The sequence below is a fragment of the Bombina bombina genome, chromosome 1 (assembly GCF_027579735.1).
Source record: "Bombina bombina isolate aBomBom1 chromosome 1, aBomBom1.pri, whole genome shotgun sequence".
Classification (NCBI taxonomy): Eukaryota; Metazoa; Chordata; class Amphibia; order Anura; family Bombinatoridae; genus Bombina; species Bombina bombina.
Window position 1 is genome coordinate 874,473,659 of NC_069499.1, and position 27,433 is coordinate 874,501,091.

Consider the following 27,433-nt stretch of genomic DNA (forward strand, 5'->3'; position numbering starts at 1 on the left):
GTGTTATTACTGTCACTTCAGCGGCGTCCTTTTGGTTCGAGGAACTAGAAAGGTCGCTCCAGAAAGACACTTCCTATGAAGAAGTCATGGACAGAATTCACGCATTAAAGTTAGCTAATTCCTTTATATTGGATGCCGCTTTTCAAATAACGAAATTGGCGGCGAAAAACTCCTGGTCGGCAAATGTGTCGTCCAAGACTAAGTTACTTAATATTCCTTTCAAGGGTAAGACCCTTTTTGGGCCGGAATTGAAGGAAATTATTTCAGACATCACTGGGGGTAAGGGCCATGCCCTCCCACAGGATAGGCCTTTTCTCCAACATAGGTGTGTCCGGTCCACGGCGTCATCCTTACTTGTGGGATATTCTCTTCCCCAACAGGAAATGGCAAAGAGCCCAGCAAAGCTGGTCACATGATCCCTCCTAGGCTCCGCCTACCCCAGTCATTCTCTTTGCCGTTGTACAGGCAACATCTCCACGGAGATGGCTTAGAGTTTTTTAGTGTTTAACTGTAGTTTTTCATTATTCAATCAAGAGTTTGTTATTTTCAAATAGTGCTGGTACGTACTATTTACTCAGAAACAGAAAAGAGATGAAGAATTCTGTTTGTATGAGGAAAATGATTTTAGCAACCGTAACTAAAATCCATGGCTGTTCCACACAGGACTGTTGAGAGCAATTAACTTCAGTTGGGGGAACAGTTTGCAGTCCTTTGCTGCTTGAGGTATGACACATTCTAACAAGACGATGTAATGCTGGAAGCTGTCATTTTCCCTATGGGATCCGGTAAGCCATGTTTATTACGATTGTAAATAAGGGCTTCACAAGGGCTTATTTAGACTGTAGACTTTTTTTGGGCTAAATCGATTGATATTAACACTTATTTAGCCTTGAGGAATCATTTATTCTGGGTATTTTGATATAATAATATCGGCAGGCACTGTTTTAGACACCTTATTCTTTAGGGGCTTTCCCAAAGCATAGGCAGAGTCTCATTTTCGCGCCGGTGTTGCGCACTTGTTTTTGAGAGGCATGGCATGCAGTCGCATGTGAGAGGAGCTCTGATACTTATAAAAGACTTCTGAAGGCGTCATTTGGTATCGTAGTCCCCTTTGGGTTTGGTTGGGTCTCAGCAAAGCAGATACCAGGGACTGTAAAGGGGTTAAAGCTTAAAACGGCTCCGGTTCCGTTATTTTAAGGGTTAAAGCTTCCAAAATTGGTGTGCAATATTTTCAAGGCTTTAAGACACTGTGGTGAAAGTTTGGTGAATTTTGAACAATTCCTTCATGTTTTTTCGCAATTGCAGTAATAAAGTGTGTTCAGCTTAAAATTTAAAGTGACAGTAACGGTTTTATTTCAAAACGTTTTTTGTACTTTCTTATCAAGTTTATGCCTGTTTAACATGTCTGAACTACCAGATAGACTGTGTTCTGAATGTGGGGAAGCCAGAATTCCTATTCATTTAAATAAATGTGATTTATGTGATAATGACAATGATGCCCAAGATGATTCCTCAAGTGAGGGGAGTAAGCATGGTACTGCATCATTCCCTCCTTCGTCTACACGAGTCTTGCCCACTCAGGAGGCCCCTAGTACATCTAGCGCGCCAATACTCCTTACTATGCAACAATTAACGGCTGTAATGGATAATTCTGTCAAAAACATTTTAGCCAAAATGAACCCTTGTCAGCGTAAGCGTGGATGCTCTGTTTTAGTTACTGAAGAGCATGACGACGCTGATATTAATATCTCTGAAGGGCCCCTAACCCAATCTGAGGGGGCCAGGGAGGTTTTGTCTGAGGGAGAAATTACTGATTTAGGGAACATTTCTCAGCAGGCTGAATCTGATGTGATTACATTTAAATTTAAATTGGAACATCTCCGCATTTTGCTTAAGGAAGTATTATCCACTCTGGATGATTGTGAAAATTTGGTCATCCCAGAGAAACTATGTAAAATGGACAAGTTCCTAGAGGTGCCGGGGCTCCCAGAAGCTTTTCCTATACCCAAGCGGGTGGCGGACATTGTTAATAAAGAATGGGAAAGGCCCGGTATTCCTTTCGTCCCTCCCCCCATATTTAAAAAATTGTTTCCTATGGTCGACCCCAGAAAGGACTTATGGCAGTCAGTCCCCAAGGTCGAGGGAGCGGTTTCTACTTTAAACAAACGCACCACTATTCCCATAGAGGATAGTTGTGCTTTCAAAGATCCTATGGATAAAAAATTAGAAGGTTTGCTTAAAAAGATGTTTGTTCAGCAGGGTTACCTTCTACAACCCATTTCATGCATTGTCCCTGTCACTACAGCCGCATATTTCTGGTTTGATGAACTGATTAAGGTGCTCGATAGTGACTCTCCTCCTTATGAGGAGATTATGGACAGAATCAATGCTCTCAAATTGGCTAATTCTTTCACTCTAGACGCCTCTTTGCAATTGGCTAAGTTAGCGGCTAAGAATTCTGGGTTTGCTATTGTGGCGCGCAGAGCGCTTTGGTTGAAATCTTGGTCGGCTGATGCGTCTTCCAAGAACAAGCTACTAAACATTCCTTTCAAGGGGAAAACGCTGTTTGGTCCTGACTTGAAAGAGATTATCTCTGATATCACTGGGGGTAAGGGCCACGCCCTTCCTCAGGATCGGCCTTTCAAGGCAAAAAATAGACCTAATTTTCGTCCCTTTCGTAAAAACGGACCAGCCCAAGGTGCTACGTCCTCTAAGCAAGAGGGTAATACTTCTCAGGCCAAGCCAGCTTGGAGACCAATGCAAGGCTGGAACAAGGGAAAGCAGGCCAAGAAACCTGCCACTGCTACCAAGACAGCATGAAATATTGGCCCCCGATCCGGGACCGGATCTGGTGGGGGGCAGACTCTCTCTCTTCGCTCAGGCTTGGGCAAGAGATGTTCTGGATCCTTGGGCGCTAGAAATAGTCTCCCAGGGTTATCTTCTGGAATTCAAGGGACTTCCCCCAAGGGGGAGGTTCCACAGGTCTCAGTTGTCTTCAGACCACATAAAAAGACAGGCGTTCTTACATTGTGTAGAAGACCTGTTAAAAATGGGAGTGATTCATCCTGTTCCATTAAGAGAACAAGGGATGGGGTTCTACTCCAATCTGTTCATAGTTCCCAAAAAAGAGGGAACGTTCAGACCAATCCTAGATCTCAAGATCTTAAACAAATTTCTCAAGGTCCCATCGTTCAAGATGGAAACCATTCGAACTATCCTTCCTTCCATCCAGGAAGGTCAATTCATGACCACGGTGGATTTAAAGGATGCGTATCTACATATTCCTATCCACAAGGAACATCATCGGTTCCTAAGGTTTGCATTCCTGGACAAACATTACCAGTTCGTAGCGCTTCCTTTCGGATTAGCCACTGCTCCAAGGATTTTCACAAAGGTACTAGGGTCCCTTCTAGCGGTGCTAAGACCAAGGGGCATTGCAGTAGTACCTTACCTGGACGACATTCTGATTCAAGCGTCGTCCCTCCCTCGAGCAAAGGCTCACACGGACATCGTCCTGGCCTTTCTCAGATCTCACGGCTGGAAAGTGAACGTGGAAAAGAGTTCTCTATCCCCGTCAACAAGGGTTCCCTTCTTGGGAACAATTATAGATTCCTCAGAAATGAGGATTTTTCTAACAGAGGCCAGAATAACAAAGCTTCTGGACTCTTGTCGGATTCTTCATTCCGTTCCTCTTCCTTCCGTAGCTCAGTGCATGGAAGTGATCGGGTTGATGGTAGCGGCAATGGACATAGTTCCTTTTGCGCGCATTCATCTAAGACCATTACAACTGTGCATGCTCAGTCAGTGGAATGGGGACTATACAGACTTGTCTCCAAAGATACAAGTAAATCAGAGGACCAGAGACTCACTCCGTTGGTGGCTGTCCCTGGACAACCTGTCACAAGGGATGACATTCCGCAGACCAGAGTGGGTCATTGTCACGACCGACGCCAGTCTGACGGGCTGGGGCGCGGTCTGGGGATCCCTGAAAGCTCAGGGTCTTTGGTCTCGGGAAGAATCTCTTCTACCGATAAATATTCTGGAACTGAGAGCGATATTCAATGCTCTCAAGGCTTGGCCTCAGCTAGCAAGGACCAAGTTCATACGATTTCAATCAGACAACATGACGACTGTTGCGTACATCAACCATCAGGGGGGAACAAGGAGTTCCCTAGCGATGGAGGAAGTGACCAAGATTATTCTATGGGCGGAGTCTCACCCCTGCCACCTGTCTGCTATCCACATCCCGGGAGTGGAAAATTGGGAAGCGGATTTTCTGAGTCGTCAGACATTGCATCCGGGGGAGTGGGAACTCCATCCGGAAATCTTTGCCCTAGTCACTCAGCTGTGGGGCATTCCAGACATGGATCTGATGGCCTCTCGTCAGAACTTCAAAGTTCCCTGTTACGGGTCCAGATCCAGGGATCCCAAGGCGGCTCTAGTGGATGCACTAGTAGCACCTTGGACCTTCAAACTAGCTTATGTGTTTCCGCCGTTTCCTCTCATTCCCAGGCTGGTAGCCAGGATCAATCAGGAGAGGGCGTCGGTGATCTTGATAGCTCCTGCGTGGCCACGCAGGACTTGGTATGCAGATCTGGTGAATATGTCATCGGCTCCACCTTGGAAGCTACCTTTGAGACGAGACCTTCTTGTTCAGGGTCCGTTCGAACATCCGAATCTGGTTTCACTCCAGCTGACTACCTGGAGATTGAACGCTTGATTTTATCGAAGCGAGGTTTCTCAGATTCTGTTATCGATACTCTTGTTCAGGCCAGAAAGCCTGTAACTAGAAAGATTTACCACAAAATTTGGAAAAAATATATCTGTTGGTGTGAATCTAAAGGATTCCCTTGGGACAAGGTTAAGATTCCTAGGATTCTATCCTTCCTTCAAGAAGGATTGGAAAAAGGATTATCGGCAAGTTCCCTGAAGGGACAGATTTCTGCCTTGTCGGTGTTACTTCACAAAAAGCTGGCAGCTGTGCCAGATGTTCAAGCCTTTGTTCAGGCTTTGGTTAGAATTAAGCCTGTTTACAAACCTTTGACTCCTCCTTGGAGTCTCAATTTGGTTCTTTCAGTTCTTCAGGGGGTTCCGTTTGAACCCTTACATTCCGTTGATATTAAGTTATTATCTTGGAAAGTTTTGTTTTTAGTTGCAATTTCTTCTGCTAGAAGAGTTTCAGAATTATCTGCTCTGCAGTGTTCCCCTCCTTATCTGGTGTTCCATGCAGATAAGGTGGTTTTACGTACTAAACCTGGTTTTCTTCCGAAAGTTGTTTCTAACAAAAACATTAACCAGGAGATTATCGTGCCTTCTCTGTGTCCGAAACCAGTTTCAAAGAAGGAACGTTTGTTGCACAATTTGGATGTTGTTCGCGCTCTAAAATTCTATTTAGATGCTACAAAGGATTTTAGACAAACATCTTCCTTGTTTGTTGTTTATTCCGGTAAAAGGAGAGGTCAAAAAGCAACTTCTACCTCTCTCTCTTTTTGGATTAAAAGCATCATCAGATTGGCTTACGAGACTGCCGGACGGCAGCCTCCCGAAAGAATCACAGCTCATTCCACTAGGGCTGTGGCTTCCACATGGGCCTTCAAGAACGAGGCTTCTGTTGATCAGATATGTAGGGCAGCGACTTGGTCTTCACTGCACACTTTTACCAAATTTTACAAGTTTGATACTTTTGCTTCTTCTGAGGCTATTTTTGGGAGAAAGGTTTTGCAAGCCGTGGTGCCTTCCATTTAGGTGACCTGATTTGCTCCCTCCCTTCATCCGTGTCCTAAAGCTTTGGTATTGGTTCCCACAAGTAAGGATGACGCCGTGGACCGGACACACCTATGTTGGAGAAAACAGAATTTATGTTTACCTGATAAATTTCTTTCTCCAACGGTGTGTCCGGTCCACGGCCCGCCCTGGTTTTTTTAATCAGGTCTGATAATTTATTTTCTTTAACTACAGTCACCACGGTACCATATGGTTTCTCCTATGCTAATATTCCTCCTTAACGTCGGTCGAATGACTGGGGTAGGCGGAGCCTAGGAGGGATCATGTGACCAGCTTTGCTGGGCTCTTTGCCATTTCCTGTTGGGGAAGAGAATATCCCACAAGTAAGGATGACGCCGTGGACCGGACACACCGTTGGAGAAAGAAATTTATCAGGTAAACATAAATTCTGTTTTAAGGCTAAGAACAAGTCTAATTTTCGTTCCTTTTCGCAATTTCAGGAACGGACCGGCTAATAACTCCACTGCCGCTAGACAAGAAGGTAACGCGGCCCAGCCCAAACCCGCTTGGAAGCCCATGCAAGGCTGGAACAAGGGTAAACAGACCAAGAAACCTGCTGCTGCAACCAAGACAGCATGAAGGGGTAGCCCCCGATCCGGGACCGGATCTGGTAGGGGGCAGACTATCTCTCTTCGCTCAGGCTTGGGCAAGAGATGTTCCGGATCCCTGGGCACTAGAGAGAGTCTCCAAGGGATACCTACTAGAGTTCAAGGGACTTCCTCCAAAGGGAAGATTCCACCTGTCTCGCTTATCTTCAGACCAGATAAAGAAACAGGCATTCTTACATTGTGTAAGAGACCTATCAAAGATGGGAGTGATATAACCAGTCCCCTCCGGGGAACAAGGTCTAGGTTTTTACTCAAACCTGTTTGTGGTTCCCAAAAAAGAGGGAATTTTCAGGCCAATTCTGGATTTAAAGATATTAAACAAGTTCCTCAGAGTTCCATCCTTCAAAATGGAAACCATTCGGACAATCTTGCCGACAATCCAGCAGGGTCAATATTTGACTACCATGGATCTAAAGGATGCATATCTGCATATCCCAATCCACAAAACTCATCATCAGTTCCTGAGGTTCGCTTTTCTGGACAAACATTACCAGTTCGTGGCTCTTCCATTCGGTTTAGCCACCGCTCCCAGAATTTTCACAAAGGTGCTAGGGTCCCTTCTAGCGGTCCTAAGGCCGAGGGGCATCGCTGTAGCACCTTATCTAGACGACATCCTAATCCAAGCGTCGTCTCTTTCCAAAGCAAGGGCCCACACAGACATTGTGTTGGCTTTTCTCAGATCTCACGGGTGGAAGGTGAACATAGAAAAGAGTTCACTGTCACCGTCCACAAGGGTTCCTTTTCTGGGAACAATAATAGATTCTGTGGAAATGAAGATCTTCCTGACAGAAGTCAGAAAGTTAAAGCTTCTAAACGCTTGTCGAGTTCTTCATTCTATTCCTCAACCCTCCATAGCTCAGTGCATGGAAGTAATAGGACTAATGGTCGCAGCAATGGACGTGGTTCCTTTTGCTCGAATTCATCTAAGACCATTACAGCTGTGCATGCTCAATCAGTGGAATGGGGACTATACAGACTTGTCTCCCCAAATTCAAGTAGACCAGGTAACCAGGGACTCACTTCTCTGATGGTTGACCCAGGATCACCTGTCTCAGGGAATGAGTTTCCGCAGACCAGAGTGGGTCATTGTCACAACCGACGCCAGTCTCTTAGGCTGGGGCGCGGTCTGGGACTCCCTGAAAGCTCAGGGTCTATGGTCTCGGGAAGAGTCGCTTCTCCCGTTAAACATTTTGGAACTAAGAGCAATATTCAATGCGCTCCTGGCTTGGCCTCAGCTAGCGGAAGCCAGGTTCATAAGATTTCAGTCGGACAACATAACAACTGTTGCGTACATCAATCATCAGGGGGGAACAAAGAGTTCCCTAGCGATGAAGGAAGTAACCAAGATCATCCAATGGGCAGAGAATCACTCCTGCCATCTATCTGCTATTCACATCCCAGGAGTAGACAACTGGGAGGCGGACTATTTGAGTCGCCAGACTTTCCATCCGGGGGAGTGGGAACTCCACCCGGAGGTCTTTGCTCAGTTAACCCAATTATGGGGCATTCCAGATATGGATCTAATGGCGGCCCGTCAGAACTTCAAGATTCCTCGTTACGGGTCCAGATCCAGGGATCCCAAGGCGATTCTAGTGGATGCATTAGTGGGCCTTGGTCGTTCAACCTAGTGTATGTGTTTCCACCGTTTCCTCTCCTTCCCAGGCTCATAGCCAGGATCAAACAGGAGAAGGCCTCGGTGATTCTGATAGCTCCTGCGTGGCCACGCAGGACTTGGTATGCAGACCTGGTGAATATGTCATCGGCTCCACCATGGAAGCTACCTTTGAGACAGGATCTTCTAGTACAAGGTCCATTCGAACATCCAAATCTAGTTTCTCTGCAGCTGACTGCTTGGAAATTGAACGCTTTATTTTATCCAAGCGTGGGTTTTCAAATTCTGTGATAGATACTCTGGTCCAAGCCAGAAACCTGTGACTAGAAAGATTTACCATAAAATATGGAAAAAATATATCTGTTGGTGTGAATCCAAGGGATTCTCCTGGAGTAAGATTAAAATTCCAAAGATTCTCTCCTTTCTCCAAGGTTTGGATAAAGGGTTGTCAGCTAGTTCTCTAAAAGGACAGATTTCTGCTTTATCTGTCTTGTTACACAAACGATTGGCAGCTGTGCCAGATGTACAAGCTTTTATTCAGGCTTTGGTTAGAATCAAGCCTGTTTACAGACCCATGACTCCTCCTTGGAGTCTAAATTTAGTTCTTTCAGTTCTTCAAGGGGTTCCGTTTGAACCTTTACATTCCATAGATAGTAAGTTATTATCTTGGAAAGTTCTGTTTTTGGTTGCTATTTCTTCTGCTAGAAGAGTTTCTGAATTATCTGCTTTGCAGTGTAATCCACCCTATCTGGTTTTCCATTCAGATAAGGTTGTTTTGCGTACTAAGCCTGGTTTTCTTCCAAAAGTTGTTTCCAACAAGAATATTAACCAGGAAATAGTTGTTCCTTCTCTGTGTCCGAATCCAGTTTTAAAGAAGGAACGTTTATTACACAATTTAGATGTTGTTCGTGCTTTAAAGTTCTATTTAGAAGCAACAAAGTATTTTAGACAAACCTCATCTTTGTTTGTCGTTTACTCTGGTAAGAGGAGAGGTCACAAAGCTACTGCTACCTCTCTCTCTCTCTCTCTTTCTGGCTGAAAAGCATTATCCGATTGGCTTATGAGACTGCCGGACGGCAGCCTCCTGACCGAATCACAGCTCACTCTACCAGGGCTGTGGCTTCCACATGGGCCTACAAGAACGAGGCTTCTGTTGATCAGATATGTAAGGCAGCGACTTGGTCTTCTCTGCACACTTTTGCCAAATTCTACAAATTTGATACTTATGCTTCTTCGGAGGCTATTTTTGGGAGAGAGGTTTTGCAAGCCGTGGTGCCTTCCATTTAGGTAACCTGATTTGCTCCCTCCCTTCATCCGTGTCCTAAAGCTTTGGTATTGGTTCCCACAAGTAATGGATGACGCCGTGGACCGGACACACCAATGTTGGAGAAAACAGAATTTATGCTTACCTGATAAATTACCTTCTCCAACGGTGTGTCCGGTCCACGGCCCGCCCTGGTTTTCCTAATCAGGTTGAAAAATTTTTGCTTTATACACTACAGTCACCACGGCACCCTATAGTTTCTCCTTTTTCTCCAAACCGTCGGTCGAATGACTGGGGGGCGGAGCCAGAGGGGGAGCTATATGGACAGCTCTTGCTGTGTGCTCTCCTTGCCTTTCCCTGTGGGGGAGAATATTTCCCACAAGTACTGGATGACGCCGTGGACCGGACACACCGTTGGAAAAAGTAATTTATCAGGTAAGCATAAATTCTGTTTTTATTAACCAGGAAATTGATTTCCCCACATTGGATAGAGAAATCCACCCCCACGCTGTTTAACCTATCCAGTTTTAAATCGCCATTCAAACTCTTATTGGTTAAAAAAAGTGTCAATTGTTGTTCTTGGTTTGCTTTGTGTGTTGTTTGAAATTGTTGTAAACACATCATACTGTATAATATGTCTTTTTTTGAAATATCAGAAATTTAAATAATAATAATAAAAAGATTATGAGTAATAAATTATTTTTCTTTCATTTAAAATTAAGCGGGCTGATATATTTTTTCCTTATCGGTAAACCATAGTGACATTTTTCTACCCCTGATTACAGCTTTTACATCTCTGAAAACCTGACCTATATGTTTCATGAATACACACTGATTTCTCAGTATGTCAGTTTAAAGTGACATGAAACCCCAGATATTTCTTTCCTGATTCTGATAGATGGTTCAGGTATAGGGGACACAGGTCCAAAGGTATCCTTTGGCTCAAATGAGTGCCTCTGCACAGCTGCAAATTCCGTCAATATGGAATGGCCTCTTGATAGCATTCTCACAATCCTGGAAGATGGGGACTGTGACTTGCGGGGTGTGGCTTGGGCAGACAGGGGCACGATATGAAAATCATATTTCAACAAGATACCAAGAGAACAAAGAAAAATTGATAATAGAAGTAAATTAGAAAGTTGTTTAAAATTGCATGGTCTATCTGAATCATGAAAGAAAATTATGGTTTTCATATGCCCCTTATGCAGCTGCGCCCATTACTTTATAGAAACGGTGTAATTTAGAAAAACAATAATTTTCAAAGTTAAATTGCAGGCTAAGGGGGAAAATAAATTAAGTATATTGCAAACTACGCATTATTTAACATTTTATATTACAATCTAATATTGTTTAATCTCCTTTTAAACAATGGTTGGTTGTACCTGATGTTACATAACTAATCGGAGCTGTACCAGGCTTTTACAAAACAAAAGACAGCTTTAATATGTTCTTTTCATGGATCTTGGAACCTAGAAAGGAGCTGATTGCTAGGTATGCATTGTGTACTTGCTTGTCTGTCAACCTCATAGGCAATCGGCAACTAAGTACACTCTGAGACTGCTATGGGGGGGGGTTAGAGGCACTGATCATCCTGTTCTTAGTACTCTTTGTAATGCAGAGTTCTTTGCAGCAGTATTTTGGAGCTGTACAACTCCAGCATACTATTGTCTTTTATGTTCCTTTAAAATGGTTAAAATGTGTAATTGTAACCGAGAGGGGGAAGATAAGAAGCAGGAACTATTGTTGCAGACTCGCTCATGCTAGTCTACACTGCAGTGTCTCAGAAGCTGCAAATGCAGTTTGATATATTTTCTCTATATATGTGTGGGTATATATATATATATATGTGTGTGGGGGTATATATATGTATATATACAGTGTGTGTGTGTATGTATATATATATATATATATATATATATATATATATATATATATATATATATATATATATATATATATATATATATATATATATATATATATAAAAGAAGTACTCACTGAACTTACTCCAACAGTGACAAAAGTTTAATGGAATATAGTACTATATTCCATTAAACTTTTGTCACTGTTGGAGTAAGTTCAGTGAGTGCTTCTTTTCTACATTTCCGCAATTACCTTCATAGCACCCTGACAAGTTGCAAGAGTTGGTGAGAGTGCATTTACACCAATTTTCTGATATATATATATATATAGGGACACTGTGAGATCTTTACTCTGGTAGTTGATTTATAGCTACCCCAAACTGGCCTCAGGACAGAAGAGAAAATAACAGGCTTTAAAATCTAGGGAAATGCATTTCACAACATAGTAATACCAATTACTTTCTACAAGCTAAAACTTTATACTTTTTTCTTTAATATTTAAACAACCAATATTATTTAAAATCATTATAAAAGCATTATCTCTAACATTGTATTTATAATGTCTAATGTCCCTCTATTATGCGAATGCCTTTTTCAAGTGCATTGTATGCAGTAAAGTAGATTAAAAGTTTGGCTGCAAACATTGAAAAAGCCTTGTTGAAATCTTGTACAGTCAACACAGAGAGTGTAACACACTATATTGAGAGGTAGATTTATCAAGCTGCAGCAGACAGGAGCGCATATACGTTCCCCTGTTCGCTGCAGCTCGCCTCTGGCACACGAGCACTATTTCCTTCTTAACATAAGGAGTGTCCACAGCATCATTCCTTACAGTTGGGAAATACTGAACCTGGCCACTAGGAGGAGGCAAAGACACCCCAGCCAAAGGTTCAAATACTCCCCCTACTTCCCTCATATTCCAGTCATTCTTTGTCTTTCGTCACAGGAGGTTTGCAGAGAAGTGTCAGAAGATTCGGAGTAGTTCCTTATGAAGGGTATCTGCCCTTCGAAATGTGACTAGAGTTTTAAGTAGTCTTGTCAGCCTCTCAGTGAGAGCATTAACGAATGTTAGAGTCTGGAGATGCAGGTAGAGTCTTTCTGCAAATCCATCAAGACTCGTATTAACAGCTCCTAAGCAATCAGTGTTGACGAGTTTCACTGCCTGCTTCAATTACTCAAGTCCATGTCAGGAGCGATGCTACAAGACTGAGGCTGTGTTCTGTTCCAAGGCATAGATTTCGGTAAGATAGTTTCAATTTTTATACACATATGATAACGCTTGAAGACAGGGTCACAGTGTGGCTCCTTTTATCTGTATGGAATCAAGGGGGGGATTATTGAACAGGGGGGATTAATCTCATAATTTACTTTATTATGATTATGCTGTGACATGTGTGAGATGAGGCTCAGGCAGATGTTGGAACGTACAGGTTTTACTTTGTTTTTTTGTAAACTGCGCAGCTGGAAAGGCTTGGCACGCTTTTTCCTATAGCAGGGGCCGTCCTGCATTGCGCACCATGTGACCAGGTGTGGTCACACTGATTTCCTCTTTCCCGACCGTGCGGTTTACCGGAGAAGCGGTTTCTCTGTTTGGCCTGCGTCATAGGAGGTGGTGAGTACCCCAGCCATTGGGGGTATAAAGGTGCCGTTTTATCTTTTCTTCAATTGTCTGCTTTATAAGTGCAAGCTTTGGAGGATTCTGATGCATTAGGTAAAGAGGGAGTACCCTTTAAGTCTAATACCTGTCTATATTGTGAGGAGGCCGTAGTATACCCGTCTGCTCAATTATGTTCCACATGCCTTGATAATGTAATCATGTCTAAGAAAGTTAATGTTTAGTACCACTGAGCTGTCCACCTCTGTGGAGTCTCCGTCCCGCGAGGTGCGTACCCTTCAGTCATCTCCAAATAAACATGCAGCTTCCCGTAGCACTCCTAATCCTCCATCTGGAGGGGCCCTTTTACTGCCAGACTTTGCTGAGCAGTTATAAACGGCAGTGTCTGCGGCCTTTAGTGCTTTACCTCGCCTTGCTAAGCGCAAGCGAAAGGTCAAATATTGCTATTTTTCACAGGGGTCATCTACTAGCTTATTGGATTTATCTGATACAAGATTATCCGATGATTAAGGCGTCTCTGATACTTCAGAGGATGCTATTTCTGGGTCGGAATCTGCTGCCTCTAAGCCTCCAGCTGCGGAGGAACCAGACTTTAGATTTAGGATTGAACATTTACGCTTTCTACTAAAGGAAGTTTTGACTACTTTAGAGGGTCCAGAGCCTAAATTGCCTGAGGAACCTTTGATTCCTAAATTAGATAAGGTCTACAAGGACAGTGTTGTACCACAGACTTTCCCGGTTCCCGTAAATATGGCAAACATTATTAAGAATGAATGGGAAAGAATTGGTTCTTCATTTTCCCCTTCTGCTTCTTTTAAAAAATTCTTCCCGGTTCCAGACTCTCAATTGGAGTTGTGGGGTTCCATCCCCAAGATGGATGACGCTATCTCCACGCTTGCTAAGCCCACTACTATCCCGCTTGAGGATAGTTTGTCATTTAAAGAGCCCATGGATAAGAAGATAGAAACTCTGTTGAGAAAGATATTTCAACTAACATTGAACTAGCAGCGGCTGCTGTTGCTGGAGTGGCTACCTACTGGTGTGCATTCTTATCTGAGTTGATCGAGGTGGAGGGTCCCTTCGACGTGATCCAGGAAAGGATTAAGGCCTTAAGGGTGGCTAATTCTTTTATTTGTGATGCAAATATGCAAATTATTCGCCTGAATGCTAAGGCTTCAGGTTTTTCTGTTCAAGCCCTCAGGGCACTCTGGTTTGTGGACGTGACTTCGAAGTCAAAACTTCTTTCCCTCCCATTTAAGGGAAAGATTCTTTTTGGTCCAGGCCTGGACTCCATTATCTCCACGGTTACTGAAGGCAAAGGTACCTTTTTACCGCAGGATAAGAAGAACAAACCTAAAGGACAAGGTCCTAATTTTCGTTCTTTTCGTTCGGATAAATTCCGCCAGCAGTCCCAAGACTGAGCAATTCAAGGGGACTTGGAAGTCAACTCAGTCCTGGAATAAATCTAAGCAAAACAAGAAGCCCACCAAGTCAAAGTCGGCATTAAGGGGTGGCCCCCGATTAAGCTCTGGATCTTGTAAGGGGCAGACTGTTGCTCTTTTCGGACGCTTGGTTTGGGGATGTGCAAGACCCGTGGGTCCTGGAGGTCATCACTCAGGGATATAGGATAGGTTTTAAGTCCCATCCACCCAGGGGCAGATTCCTCTTGTCAAAGCTGTCTTTGAAGCCAGAAAAGCGAGAAGCTTTTCTGGGGTGCTTGAGGGATCTCTCCTCCCTGGGAGTCATAGTACCGGTACCTCTTGCAGAGAGAGGTCTGGGATACTACTCAAACCTTTTTGTGGTCCCAAAGAAAGAGGGAACTTCCACCCGATTCTGGACCTTAAGTGCTTAAACAAATTCCTATATGTCCCCTCGTTCAAGATGGAGACAATAAGGTCCATTCTTCCCTTAGTTCAGGAAGGACAGTTCATGACCACGATAGATCTGAAGGATGCTTACCTTCAACTTCCAATACACAAGGAATACTTCAAGTTCCTAAGGTTTGCGTTCCTGGACCAGCACTCCCAGTTTATTGCACTGCCGTTTGGTCTAGTTACTGCTCCAAGAGTTTTTACGAAGGTTCTAGGGTCTCTGCTTACAGTGGCCAGAACCAGAGGTATAGCAGTAGCGCCAATATTATGGTTCAAGCACCATCCTGTCGCCTGGCAGAGGACCATTCAAAATATCTTCTATTTCTTCTTCGATCTCATGGATGGAAGATAAACTTAGAAAAGAGTTATCTTATTCCCAGTACCAGGGTGGAATTCCTGGGCACTATAATAGACTCCATATCCATGAGGATATTCCTTGCAGACCACTTGACCTCTGTGGCTCGGTGTATGGAGGTGATGGTCTCATGGTGTCCGGCATGGACATCGTTTCTTTTGACAGATTCCGTCTCAGACCACTTCAGCTATGCATGCTGAGACAGTGGAACGGCGATAATTTGGATCTGTCTCAACAGATTTCTCTGGACACCCGGTTGAGAGAATCGATCTCTTGGTAGCTCTGTCCCGATCAACTGTCCCAAGTGATATCCTTCTTGAGACCATCCTGGGAGATTGTGACTACGGACACAAGTGTATCAGAATGGGGAGCTGTTTGGGGTGCCAGGAAGGCACAGGGCCTGTGGACTCAAGAGGAATCCCTCCTCCCGATCAACATTCTGGAACTTGGGGTGATCTTCAATGCTCTGAAGGCTTGGCCTCTTCTGGGTTCGTCCCAGTTTATCAGATTCCAATCAGACAACATTACCTCGCTGGCTTAGATCAACCATCAGGGGGGAACAAGGAGCTCCCTAGCAATGAGGGAAGTATCTTGGATTCTGGAAAGGGCGGAGGCCCACATCTGCTTGCTGTCAGCAATCCACATTCCGGGTGTGGACAACTGGGAAGCAGATTTCCTCAGCAGACAATCCTTTCATCTGGGGGAATGGTCTCTCCATCCCAAGGTGTTTGCAGAGATTTGCAACAGATTGGGGACGCCGGAGATAGATCTCATGGTGTCTCTGCTCAATTCCAAGCTACCCAGATATGGGTCTCGGTCCAGGGATCCTCAGGCGGAACTAATAGATGCATTAGCAGTGCCTTAACATCAATCAGGAGATTGTGGTTCCTTCCTTGTGTCCTAATCCTCCTTCTTCGAAGGAACGTTTGCTTCATAATCTGGATGCTGTTCGAGCTTTGAAGTTTTATCTTCAAGCTACTAAGGATTTTAGACAAACTTCGTCCTTCTTTGTTATCTACTCTGGGAAGCGTAAGGGTCTGAAGGCCTCTTGGACTCCCTTATCTTTTTGGTTGAGGAGTGTTATACGCTTAGTTTACGAGTCAGTGGGACTCCTCAGAGGATTACGGCTCATTCCACTAGAACGGTAGCTTAGTCTTGGGCCTTTAAGAATGAGGCCTCTATGGATCAGATTTGTAAGGCGGCCTGGTCCTCCTTACATACTTTTTAAAAATTTTTACAAATTTTACGTTTTTGCTTCAGCTGAAGCAGCTTTTGGGAGAAAGGTTTTGCAGGCTGTGGTGCTCTCAGATTAGGGTCCGCCTTCCTTTTACCCCTCCCGTTATCATTCAGTGTCCTCTAGAGCTTGGGTATAGTTTTCCCAACAGTAAGGAATGATGCCGTGGACTCTCCTCATATTGAGAAGGAAAACATAAATGATGCTTACCTGATAATTTCATTTCCTTCTGTATGAGCTCTGATGGGCGGACCAAAATTTATTTTTCTCTTTTGGCACCATTTATACCCTGATATTTCTCCTACTGTTTCCTTGTTCCCTTGGCAGAATGACTGGGATATGAGGGAAGTAGGGGGGGAGTATTTAAGCCTTTGGCTGGGGTGTCTTTGCCTCCTCCTGGTGGCCAGGTTCAGTATTTCCCAACAGTAAGGAATGATGCCATGGACTCTCCTCGTTCAAAAGGAAATTAAATTATCAGGTAAGTATAATTTGTTTTTGCGCTTGCGTGCAATCCCGCCCCCTGCCCGCGCAAGCCAATCATGCGCAGCAGGAGCTGTCAATATACCCGGTCGGACGAGACTGGGGAGATTGAAATTCACCACCTTAGAGGTGGCGAAAGGTTAGGAAAGCAGCAGCGTGATGACTGCTGCTTGTTAAATACGGACTCTTTTGAGAACCTGCAGTCGTGAGGGGTCGAAAAGGTTTGCAAAACCTTTGATAAATCGACCCCTTTGTAGTTATATTTATTAAACTGTGTATGTCACTGTACTGAGTAGGGATATTTATTAAACTGTGCATGATTTGTTTAATATATTGTCTTGTCCCCAGGCCAAGGAGAGCATTGACCAGTTAGTCTATCTGTGCCAAACTGATAAAGATGAAGTTAAAGAAGCTGCTAAACACAGCCTGATGCTCTTTGGTGAGTTATGACATATTTAATGTATTGTAATATTAATGTAGTTAACTCCCAGGAGACCCCAAATGATCTGTGAGACACCCACTGTGGTCAAATTGTAAATATTACCCAGCTTATAAAGTAATTTTCACATAAATTACCTGTTATTTTATTTTGCTCTATTGCTTGCATATAGCTATGTGTTTAACCCACTTCTTAGGGATCAAAAACACATAGGGGTCGATTTATCATGCTACGGCAGAGAGGGGCGTACATACGCACCCTCGTTCTGCCGCAGTTCGCCTCTGACAGGCTGAATATCGCTGCCGGAATTCAGCATTGTACAAGAACGCTAATTTGCGCTCTTGGGCAACGCCGCCCCCTGCCCGTGCACAGTCCATCACACGCGAGCAGGAACGGTCAATCTCCCCGGTCAGACGAGACCGGGGAGATTGAATTTCGCGAAGAGCTTAGGGAAGCAGTGGTTGGATGACCGCTACTTCATAAATACGGACTGCAGGGAGCTAGCTTATCACATCTGGTAAGCCAATGGTAAGAGGCATATATGTGCAGCCAACAATCGGCAACTAACTCCTAGTAGTAGTGCATTGCTGCACTTTAGCTTACCTATGTAATTTTTTTCTACACAGGATACCAAGAGAATTAAGTAAATTTGATAACAGAAGTAAATTAGTAACAGAAGTCTCTTAAAGGGATATGAAAGTCAAAATTAAACTGGCATGATTCAGACGGAGCGTCCTATTTTCAGACATTTTGTAAATTCACTTCTATTTTTACATGTACCTTGCTCTCTTGGTATCCTTTGGACCTAACTTTTAATTATGTGTTTAATCCATTTTGCAGGGGTTAAACACACAATTATATATAAAATTATCTAACATAATGGAGCATTTTCTTTTTGCACTTTCATATCCCTTTAAAATGACATACTCTGAACTATCAACGTTTCATTTTTACTTTCATGTCCTTTCATTATTTTGTTCCAAATAATAACATGAAAGGAGGTCTTTGTCTTACAGGAGAGCTATCTTCGTTCTTAGAAAGTACCGTAGATACACTGCACTTGCCTAGGTCATCTAATTGAGTGAGCTCTTTATTAAGATCATTTGCTGTTTCTCATTCTTTAGTGAATTTATAGAATAATTTAGCAGTTCGAATGTGTCTTTGTTTTTTTAAAGTTATAAAACAATTCATTCATTTAAAAAGCCACTTATTAAACATGTAAAATTATTTTTACATGAAAAAAAGGTTACGTTTAAAGCTGCTAATTTTGAATTTGAAGCTAACAAGAAGTGCATCTCTGTGTACAACTAATTACTCATTGGCTCTTTTTTGGTGAACAGTAACATGCCTCAAAAGCATGTATGTTTTGTTTTGGGGGGTTTTCGTACAGAAATATTCACTTTCTAAAACAAAAACAAATGGCCACTTTTAGATTCAGAAAATAAAAACATGTTTGTTAAAGGAAGATTATGTATGTGCAGTACATTTCTCTTCCATGATGCACTCTAAAACCAATATCCTGTTCCATTTATGAGGCGATTTTAGTCAAACTCATTCACTTTAATATGTATTTTAAAAGATTTTGACTAAAATGTAATAACATAATTTATGTAAGAACTTACCTGATAAATTCATTTCTTTCATATTAGCAAGAGTCCATGAGTTAGTGACGTATGGGATATACATTCCTACCAGGAGGGGCAAAGTTTCCCAAACCTCAAAATGCCTATAAATACACCCCTCACCACACCCACAAATCAGTTTAACGAATAGCCAAGAAGTGGGGTGATAAGAAAAAAGTGCGAAAGCATAAAAAATAAGGAATTGGAATAATTGTGCTTTATACAAAAAAATCATAACCACCACAAAAAAGGGTGGGCCTCATGGACTCTTGCTAATATGAAAGAAATGAATTCATCAGGTAAGTTGTTACATAAATTATGTTTTCTTTCATGTAATTAGCAAGAGTCCATGAGCTAGTGACGTATGGGATAATGACTACCCAAGATGTGGATCTTTCCACGCAAGAGTCACTAGAGAGGGAGGGATAAAATAAAGACAGCCAATTCCTGCTGAAAATAATCCACACCCAAAATAAAATTTAAATGAAAACATAAGCAGAAGATTCAAACTGAAACAGCTGCCTGAAGTACTTTTCTACCAAAAACTGCTTCAGAAGAAGAAAACACATCAAAATGGTAGAATTTAGTAAAAGTATGCAAAGAAGACCAAGTTGCTGCTTTGCAAATCTGATCAACCGAAGCTTCATTCCTAAACGCCCAGGAAGTAGAAACTGACCTAGTAGAATGAGCTATAATCCTCTGAGGCGGAGTTTTACCCGACTCAACATAGGCATGATGAATTAAAGATTTCAACCAAGATGCCAAAGAAATGGCAGAAGCTTTCTGGCCTTTTCTAGAACCGGAATAGGAGGCAAAGTTTGTAAAACTGATTTGTGGGTGTGGTGAGGGGTGTATTTATAGGCATTTTGAGGTTTGGGAAACTTTTCCCCTCCTGGTAGGAATGTATATCCCATACGTCACTAGCTCATGGACTCTTGCTAATTACATGAAAGAAATATCAATTTCTCTCATTAATAATATATGTTTGTATGTATTAAAGTACCACTTAACACAAATTCTAAACTACATGATTTTGAACCTTCATATCTGAGAACAATTTTGCAATGAAAACTGCAGCTTCATTTTGTCAAATAGTATATTGTTTTATGTTTATTCCTTTCACTAATTTCCCTGTCCCCCAGAACAAAAGAATCACTGCTAACCAATCACAAATTAATATTCAGATATAGCATTAACTCTCTTTGCACATGTGCAGTTGAGAGAGACTGGGAAGCCTGCCCTTATATCTTCCCTTAAAGTGAATATAAACTTGAGCATGGTCGCTCAAGTCATAGGATAGAATTTTAAAAATGAATGAGAATTTCATTCATCAAATGTGTAGGATATACTTATCTTCCCCCGGGACGTTCAGCCCCTTTGCACAAACATCATGACCCAGGGGGAGAGGAAATAATGATTAGTGGATTGCAGATTCGACATCTGTCAATCCATTGATGAATATGGCAGGCGGAGGAACGGTGCTTATCCTTATATCATTACAAGGTAAAAATCTCATTAGATAAGCTCAAATTGCTCAAGTTATAGGATAGATTTAAAAAATAATGAATGAGACTTTTATTCATTTTTTTTAAATTGTATCCTATGACTTGAGCGACTATGCTCAAGTTTACATTCACTTTAAGGTGGTTAAGCACTGATTCAACTTAACTTAATATTGCAAAGAATGCTTCTCCTATCATAATTGTTGATACAAAATTGTTAATTCACCTTTTACAAACCTGTGTCTGCTGGGAATCTTAGGGGGAGGGTGAAGTAAACAAAATTTTACATAAATTGTCTAAAATTATTAACCTATACCTCCCTGGGAGAAAGTGAAACAAGCATGCTTTTTATATGTATTTTGTAGCAAAATAAATAATGAATGTATATTGCAATATTGTTTCACTTGCAATAATGGAAACATTTTATACGTTATCGAAATGTCAAGTATAATTGTCCTTTTTAACAGTACATATCTCTTGTGATGAGCATCAGTAAAAGTGATTTCTTGCTTTTTCATTTGCAGGAGAGGATGGGAAAACTGCATGCCGACATTTAGAAGAGACGCTTGGGAGTTTGCCACTGATATTTGCACCGGGAGCTATGGCAAGCACTGCATTTTGAGGATCCTGGACACTGTGCAATTGTTTGTTGAAAGGTCAAAAGAATATTTTTTTATAATGTGTGTGTTGCACATTTGTGGGATGTAATGAGCAACCCAGAAATACACATAGCAGTATTAACTGAAGAATAACCCTGACCTACAGAACAGCCATGACTTTTATGTGAAGAAGAGCTTTAGCAAACCATTTTGAATGACCTACCTCTTGCAGAGGCAGAAATGACGGACAGTGAGAGAACGCAGATCAATTAAATTTAATGAATTGTCCAGGATCCTTACACTTAAGTACAACCAATAATCCAATCCACAGGCAGGGCAATATAATATGCAATCAGTGCTTATCCCATGTACAGTGACATTGTGCCCATGACTACTGCAACAGATGATTGGCTGTTTACTTGAACTGGAACCCAGTGACATCATGATGATGTAATGATCTGCCTTGCATGTCTGCATTTCATTACACATATGGCTTCCTCCAGCTTCTCCCAAGCTAGAAAGGCACTGGGTACTTACCAGGGAATTACAAATGGTCCAAATGCAACAGACTTGGCTTTTTTCCTGCTTTTTTTCTCTCTTATAATGGTAAATATGTTTCTGTGGTAAGGGTGTGCTCACTTTAATAATGGGCGTTGTGAAGTTTTGCAAAGAAATTGTAGAGTTTATTATAATTGCAGTGATACAGCCACCGTATCCATATGGTCAAGTGTGTGATTTTAATTTTTATGTTTTGCTAACACAGTTCCTAGACATTGATATAAACAACAATTTGTTGATTAAGCTAAATTTACTGCCGTCTTTTTTGGAGTTTCTTAGTGGGAATAGTTGTTTTTTTTGTTTTGTTTTTTAATATATATTTGGCTGTTCAATTTTATTTCTTAGCTCAATGACACTTTAGAATTTGTGCAAATAGACTTATTTTGCATTTGCAAGAACTGTTTCTTTACTATACAAACCATCTTAGTTTGTTCACATTTATATTGCAGTGTCTGTCACTACTATTATAAATTTAGCTTTAACCAACATGGGTTGATCCTAAAAGTAGAAGTGCCAAGTGCATCAATATGTTCAGAACCAACAGTTCAGCGCATTTATTGGATCTAGTCTGTTGATGCCAAGGTTGATGGAATACAGTGCATAAAATCTTGTAATTGCTGCATACTTGCATAAACTATGTCCAGGATCTGTGAACAAGTTCAGTTCATTTAAAAACCCACAAAAACACACTTTAAAGGAACAATATGTTAAGTTTTGTTTGAAGAAGTTCTTAAAATTATATTTTTTTCACTTTAAAGGCTACATTGATCACAGATGTTACTTCTAATTTCACAATTTACAAATCCACTCCCCCCCCCCCAGAGGAATGTATGTCTGTATATAACTGCACACAAAAACTTCAAAAAGGGAAACACTGCACAATATTGTGGTGTTCGTATTCTACACATCATTAAATAACCAATATACAGCTGATTATCTTATAAGCATATTAAGAAATCTAGGTAACTTTTCAAGTGGTCAGTTTAAAAACAAAACAAAAAAAAAACACTACTGTAGAGAGTTTGCTACACCAAAAGTCATATTATGTGACCAGTATAGATACTTTTTTTCGTTTAAATATAAAAATATAATTATATATTATAATTTATTACAATAATACTGTGCTGTTTGTAGTGGCAATAAAGGTCATGTCTAATATTTGCATGTTTTCCATTTAGTTGGTAAAGTTATCCAGCCTACAGGGAGCCTACAAACCTAATACATGTAGGTCATTGCTTAAAAAAATGTGGCATGGATTTGGCCTGTAAATCTGTTTTATTTTTTTACTTTTTAAAAAAATATTTAATAATTCTAGGAAGAAAGCCATTTTGTTTGTTTTGAATTTTGACTATTGAACAATAGCACACCCATGTTATAGAAATATATATAGAAATATATATATATATATATATATATATATATATATATATATTCTGTTAAAATTGATCTAAACATTATGATACCCTTTATGTATCTTTATATTGTACAACAATGATACACAGTTATGTGTCAGACAGACAATAATTTATCAAACAATTGCTGTGACCTTAATTTATACAAATTCCTTACAATTTTCAATTACAGTGATTGTACTTAAAATTCTAATAATGTAACTCAAAGGATATATAAGAGAAGCACACCCACGTTTTTACATCTATCCTAAAAGAAAATAATCAAAACATTTTCAAACCACTCACTACATTGAACTATTTTGCTTCTTACAAATATGCTGACCACATGAGAAGCCATCTAGATGTATTCTTGTCTTCATTTATTTAAGAGTAATCCACGAATGTAATACTTTGCACAACTTATTAAAAGTAGGCAGATCTCCCTTTTTGGACAGCTATGGCTTTTTCTTTTAGGTTTGTAACAGAGTTCCGATGAAAGTATTTTGTATAGTTTTTCTCAGCCCTATAAGGCAATATATTTTGTTGTTATCCCAAGTGCCTCTTCCCATTTACCCCTTTTTAACACTCCCACTTAACACCTTGACTGCCTGGTCCTCTGCAATGTGGTGCAGTGCATTTTAGCAGTAAAAGGGTCAAATATTGAAAAGCATGCAGTGTTACCTGTGAATAAAGTTGTTTTTTATGTTCTGTTTTTAGACTTTAATTTTATCATTGTTCTGCCTGCAAATATGGGACAACTCAAAAGAGGTTTTGCTTTTTGCATTCTGTGGTGTTTTTTTTTAAATGTTTTTATTATTATTTACGTTTTTTTGCAGAAAAATTTATTAAAACCACCAAAAATACATGAAATTATTTCTATTAAATATATATATATTATGTTATTATAAATATGCATACATTTTGATTTTAAAGCAGAAATAAAGTTAAACATTAAAATGGAAATTGTTGTGTTTTTTAATTTATGTCATGTCTGAGTATGAGTGTACCGTTATGCAGAATGTGTTTGTGGGCATCTGTAAAACAGCATTTCTTTCCTATGGCATTGAGAGTCCACGACTTCATTCCAATTACTAGTGGGATATTCAACTCCTGGCCAGCAGGAGGAGGCAAAGAGCACCCAGCAGAGCTATTAAGTATCACTTCCCTTACCCATAATCCCCAGTCACACCTAAGAAGCTGTTCCTTTCCTGCAACTGGATCCACTGGTAAGTGCCTTTGCCTTCTAGGTACTGAAGGACAGCACTTTGGAGGTTAATTCCTCTAGTGGATCATCATCTGGGACATGTATATGACTATTTAAGGCTTAACATGGGCAGTTTGGCAAGCACTGATGTATGTGAATGTTTCCCCTTATTATTAAGAAACTGGCTGAAGAGTTAATTAGGGTCTATGAGCATTATACTGTATTTTCTTCTTAAACGGGGAGAGTCCACAGCTGCATTTATTACTTTTGGGAATTCAAAACCTGGCTACCAGGAGGAGACAAAGACACCCCAGCCAAAGGCTTAAATACCTCCCCCACTTCCCTCATCCCCCAGTCATTCTTTACCTTTCGTCACAGGAGGTTGGCAAAGAAGTGTCGGAAGATTAAAGATAGTCTCTTATGGAGGGTAGTACTCTTCGAAATGGGACTGGAGTTTTAAGTAATCCTGTCAGCCTCTCAGTGAACATTGAAAGTATGTTAGAATCCGTAGATGCAGGGAGAGTCTTTCTGCAAAACCATCTCGACTCATGTTTAACAGCTCCTTAGCAATCAGCGTTGACGAGTTTCGCTGCCTGCTTTCTTCACTCAAGTCCATGTAAGAAGCAAGGCTACTATCTGTCACACTTGAAGGGCCATGTTCCTGTTCCATGGCGTAGATTACGGTAAGATAGTTTCATTTTACTTAGATGTTTGAATGCAATGTAAATGAAGAAGTCCGGGTCTCAGTGGGACTCCTTTATCTTTATGGATTAAAGGGTTAATATCTTCTTAGGGGGGTTATTGAACAGACATGTTTGTTATGTGATTCTGTCTGCTAAGGTGTAGTGACGTTTGGGCTCATGGCTATATCGGAACATAACAGCCTTTTTTTGTCAGACTGCGTGGCTCTTGTAGCCTTGGCGCGCTTTTCTCTGGCCTGCAAAGTGTACCTTTTGACTAGGCGTGGTCACGTTCTGCACTCCATTTCCGTATTCCTGACTGCGTGGCGAAAGATAGTCTGTTTCGCTAGTTGTCTGGGTCCCAGGAGGTGGTGAGTGCCCCAGCCATTGTGGGTGTAAGGTGCCGTTTTTATTTTATTTCTTCTATCCATAATTTCTATCCAAGTTGTGGAGGATTCTGATTTTCTCTTGTAAGGTGTATCCAGTCCATGGGTTCATCCATTACTTGTGGGATATTCTCCTTCCCAACAGGAAGCTGCAAGAGGACACCCACAGCAGAGCTGTCTATATAGCTCCTCCCCTAACTGCCACCCCCAGTCATTCTCTTGCAGCTCTCGACAAGATAGGAAGTATCAAGAGATATGTGGTGACTTAGTGTAGTTTTACCTTCAATCAAAAGTTTATTTTTAAACGGTACCAACATTGTACTGTTTTACTCTCAGGCAGAAATTAGAAGAAGAATTCTGCCTGGAGGTTTGATGATCTTAGCGGTTTGTAACTAAGGTCCATTACTGTTCTCACACATAACTGAAGAGTATGGAGACAACTTCAGTTGGGGGAACGGTCTGCAGATTACCTGCTTTGAGGTATGTTCAGTATATTTATTTCTAGAGATTTGAATGAGTTCTAGAAAATGCTGACAGAGCCTTGTGTATTTGAGGTAAGCCTGATGCAGTGATTTAACAGCAACTGGGATCATGCTTACAAAACAGGGTAATGCTCATAATTATTCTCTTATTACTTTGTGGCAAAACGTTTTCATGACTTCAAAAAATAAGAAGTTTTTTTCTCTGAGGGAGATAACTCTTTATTTGGGGCCTAGTTTCCACATGGCTAATCAGATACTCCTAGGAGTACTTTCTTAAGGCCCCTCTAGCTTTCAGTACATGGTGGGAGGGGCCTATTTTAGCGCTCTAAATGCGCAGTTTTTATTCAGACTGAGACATCTAGCTTTCCTAGAGGAGTCCTCTGGCACCTGAGGACCATTATAAGGGGTTTATTTCTGCACAAAATCGTACTTGTGGGCAGGTAGGAGCCTCAGCAGAGCTGTGGCTGGGTGCTTAACTGTCTTTTAACGTTTTATAACGTTTTCAAATCCGTTTTGGGGCCTAAGGGGTTAATCATCCATTTGCAAGTGGGTGCAATGTTGCTTTAGTCCCTTACACACACTGTAAAAATTTCAAAGTCTTTACTATATTTTTACACTGTTTTGCAGTTTAAGTGTTAGTTTTTTTTTCTCTTAAAGGCACAGTAACGTTTTTGTTTAATTGCTGTTTCACCTTCATTAAAGTGTTTTCCAAGCTTGCTAGTCTCATTACTAGTCTGTTAAACATGTCTGACATAGAGGAAACTCCGTGTTCAATATGTTTAGAAGCCATTGTGGAACCCCCTCTTAGAATGTGTACCAAATGTACTGAAATTTCTATAAACTATAAAGACCATATTATGGCGCTTAAAGATTTATCTCCAGGGGATTCTCTGAAAAGAGGGAGATTATGCCATCTAGCTCTCCCCATGTGTCAGAACCTATAATTCCCGCTCAAGTGACGCCGAGTAGATCTAGCACGTCTAATTCTTTTACCTTACAGGACATGGCGGCAGTTATGAATGCTACCCTCACTAAGGTATTTTCCAAACTGCCAGGGTTACAAGGAAAGCGAGACAGCTCTGGGGCTAGAACTAATACAGAGCTTTCTGACGCTTTAATGCCTGTGTCCGATATACCCTCACAATACTCAGAAGCCAAGGCAGGTGAGCTACTATCGGTGGGTGACATTTCAGACTCAGGGAGGGCGTTACTTCAGTCTGATTCTGAAATGACACCTCCGCTTATTGCTTAGGGAGGTTTTAGCGACTTTAGATGATTGTGACCCCATTGTGGTTCCAGAGAAATTGTGTAAAATGGACAAATACTTTGCAGTGCCTGTTTACACTGATGTTTTTCCAGTCCCTAAGAGGTTTTCGGAAATTATTACTAAGGAATGGGATAGACCAGGTGTGCCGTTCTCTCCCCTTCCTGCTTTCAAAAAGATGTTTCCCATAGATGCCGCCGTACGGGACTCGTGGCAGACGGTCCCTAAGGTGGAGGGAGCAGTCTCTACCCTAGCTAAGCGTACAACTATCCCCGTCGAGGACAGTTGTGCTTTCCTAGATCCTATGGATAAAAAATTGGAGGGTGTTCTTAAGAAAATTTTTATTCACCAGGGTTTTACTCTCCAGCCTCTTGCATGCATAGACCCAGTTACTGCTGCAGTGGCTTTTTGGTTCGAGTCTCTTGAGGAGGCTCTGCAGGTGGAGACGCCGCTAGACGATGTTCTAGACAGGAGTAAAGCTCTTAAGTTAGCTAATTCCTTTATTTCTGACGCAGTTTTTTCAGTTAACCAAGTTAACGGCTAAGACTTCAGGTTTTGCCATTTTGGTGCGTAGAGCGCTATGGCTTAAGTCCTGGTCAGCAGACGTTACTTCAAAGTCTA

At 41.4% G+C, this 27,433-nt stretch overlaps 1 protein-coding gene across 2 annotated transcripts in view; it reads left to right on the top strand.

Moving 5' to 3' along the window:
- LOC128646092 (rho family-interacting cell polarization regulator 1) overlaps window positions 1-23,759 on the top strand; it is a 439,097-nt gene extending 415,338 nt beyond the window's left edge. For both annotated transcript variants that reach the window (XM_053699534.1, XM_053699533.1), the window contains exons 21-22: window positions 17,034-17,124; window positions 20,773-23,759. In XM_053699534.1, the coding sequence (XP_053555509.1) occupies window positions 17,034-17,124; window positions 20,773-20,870 (189 nt within the window). In that variant the 3' untranslated portion in view covers window positions 20,871-23,759. The remainder of the gene's footprint in view (window positions 1-17,033; window positions 17,125-20,772) is intronic.
- Window positions 23,760-27,433: the final 3,674 nt, after the last annotated feature.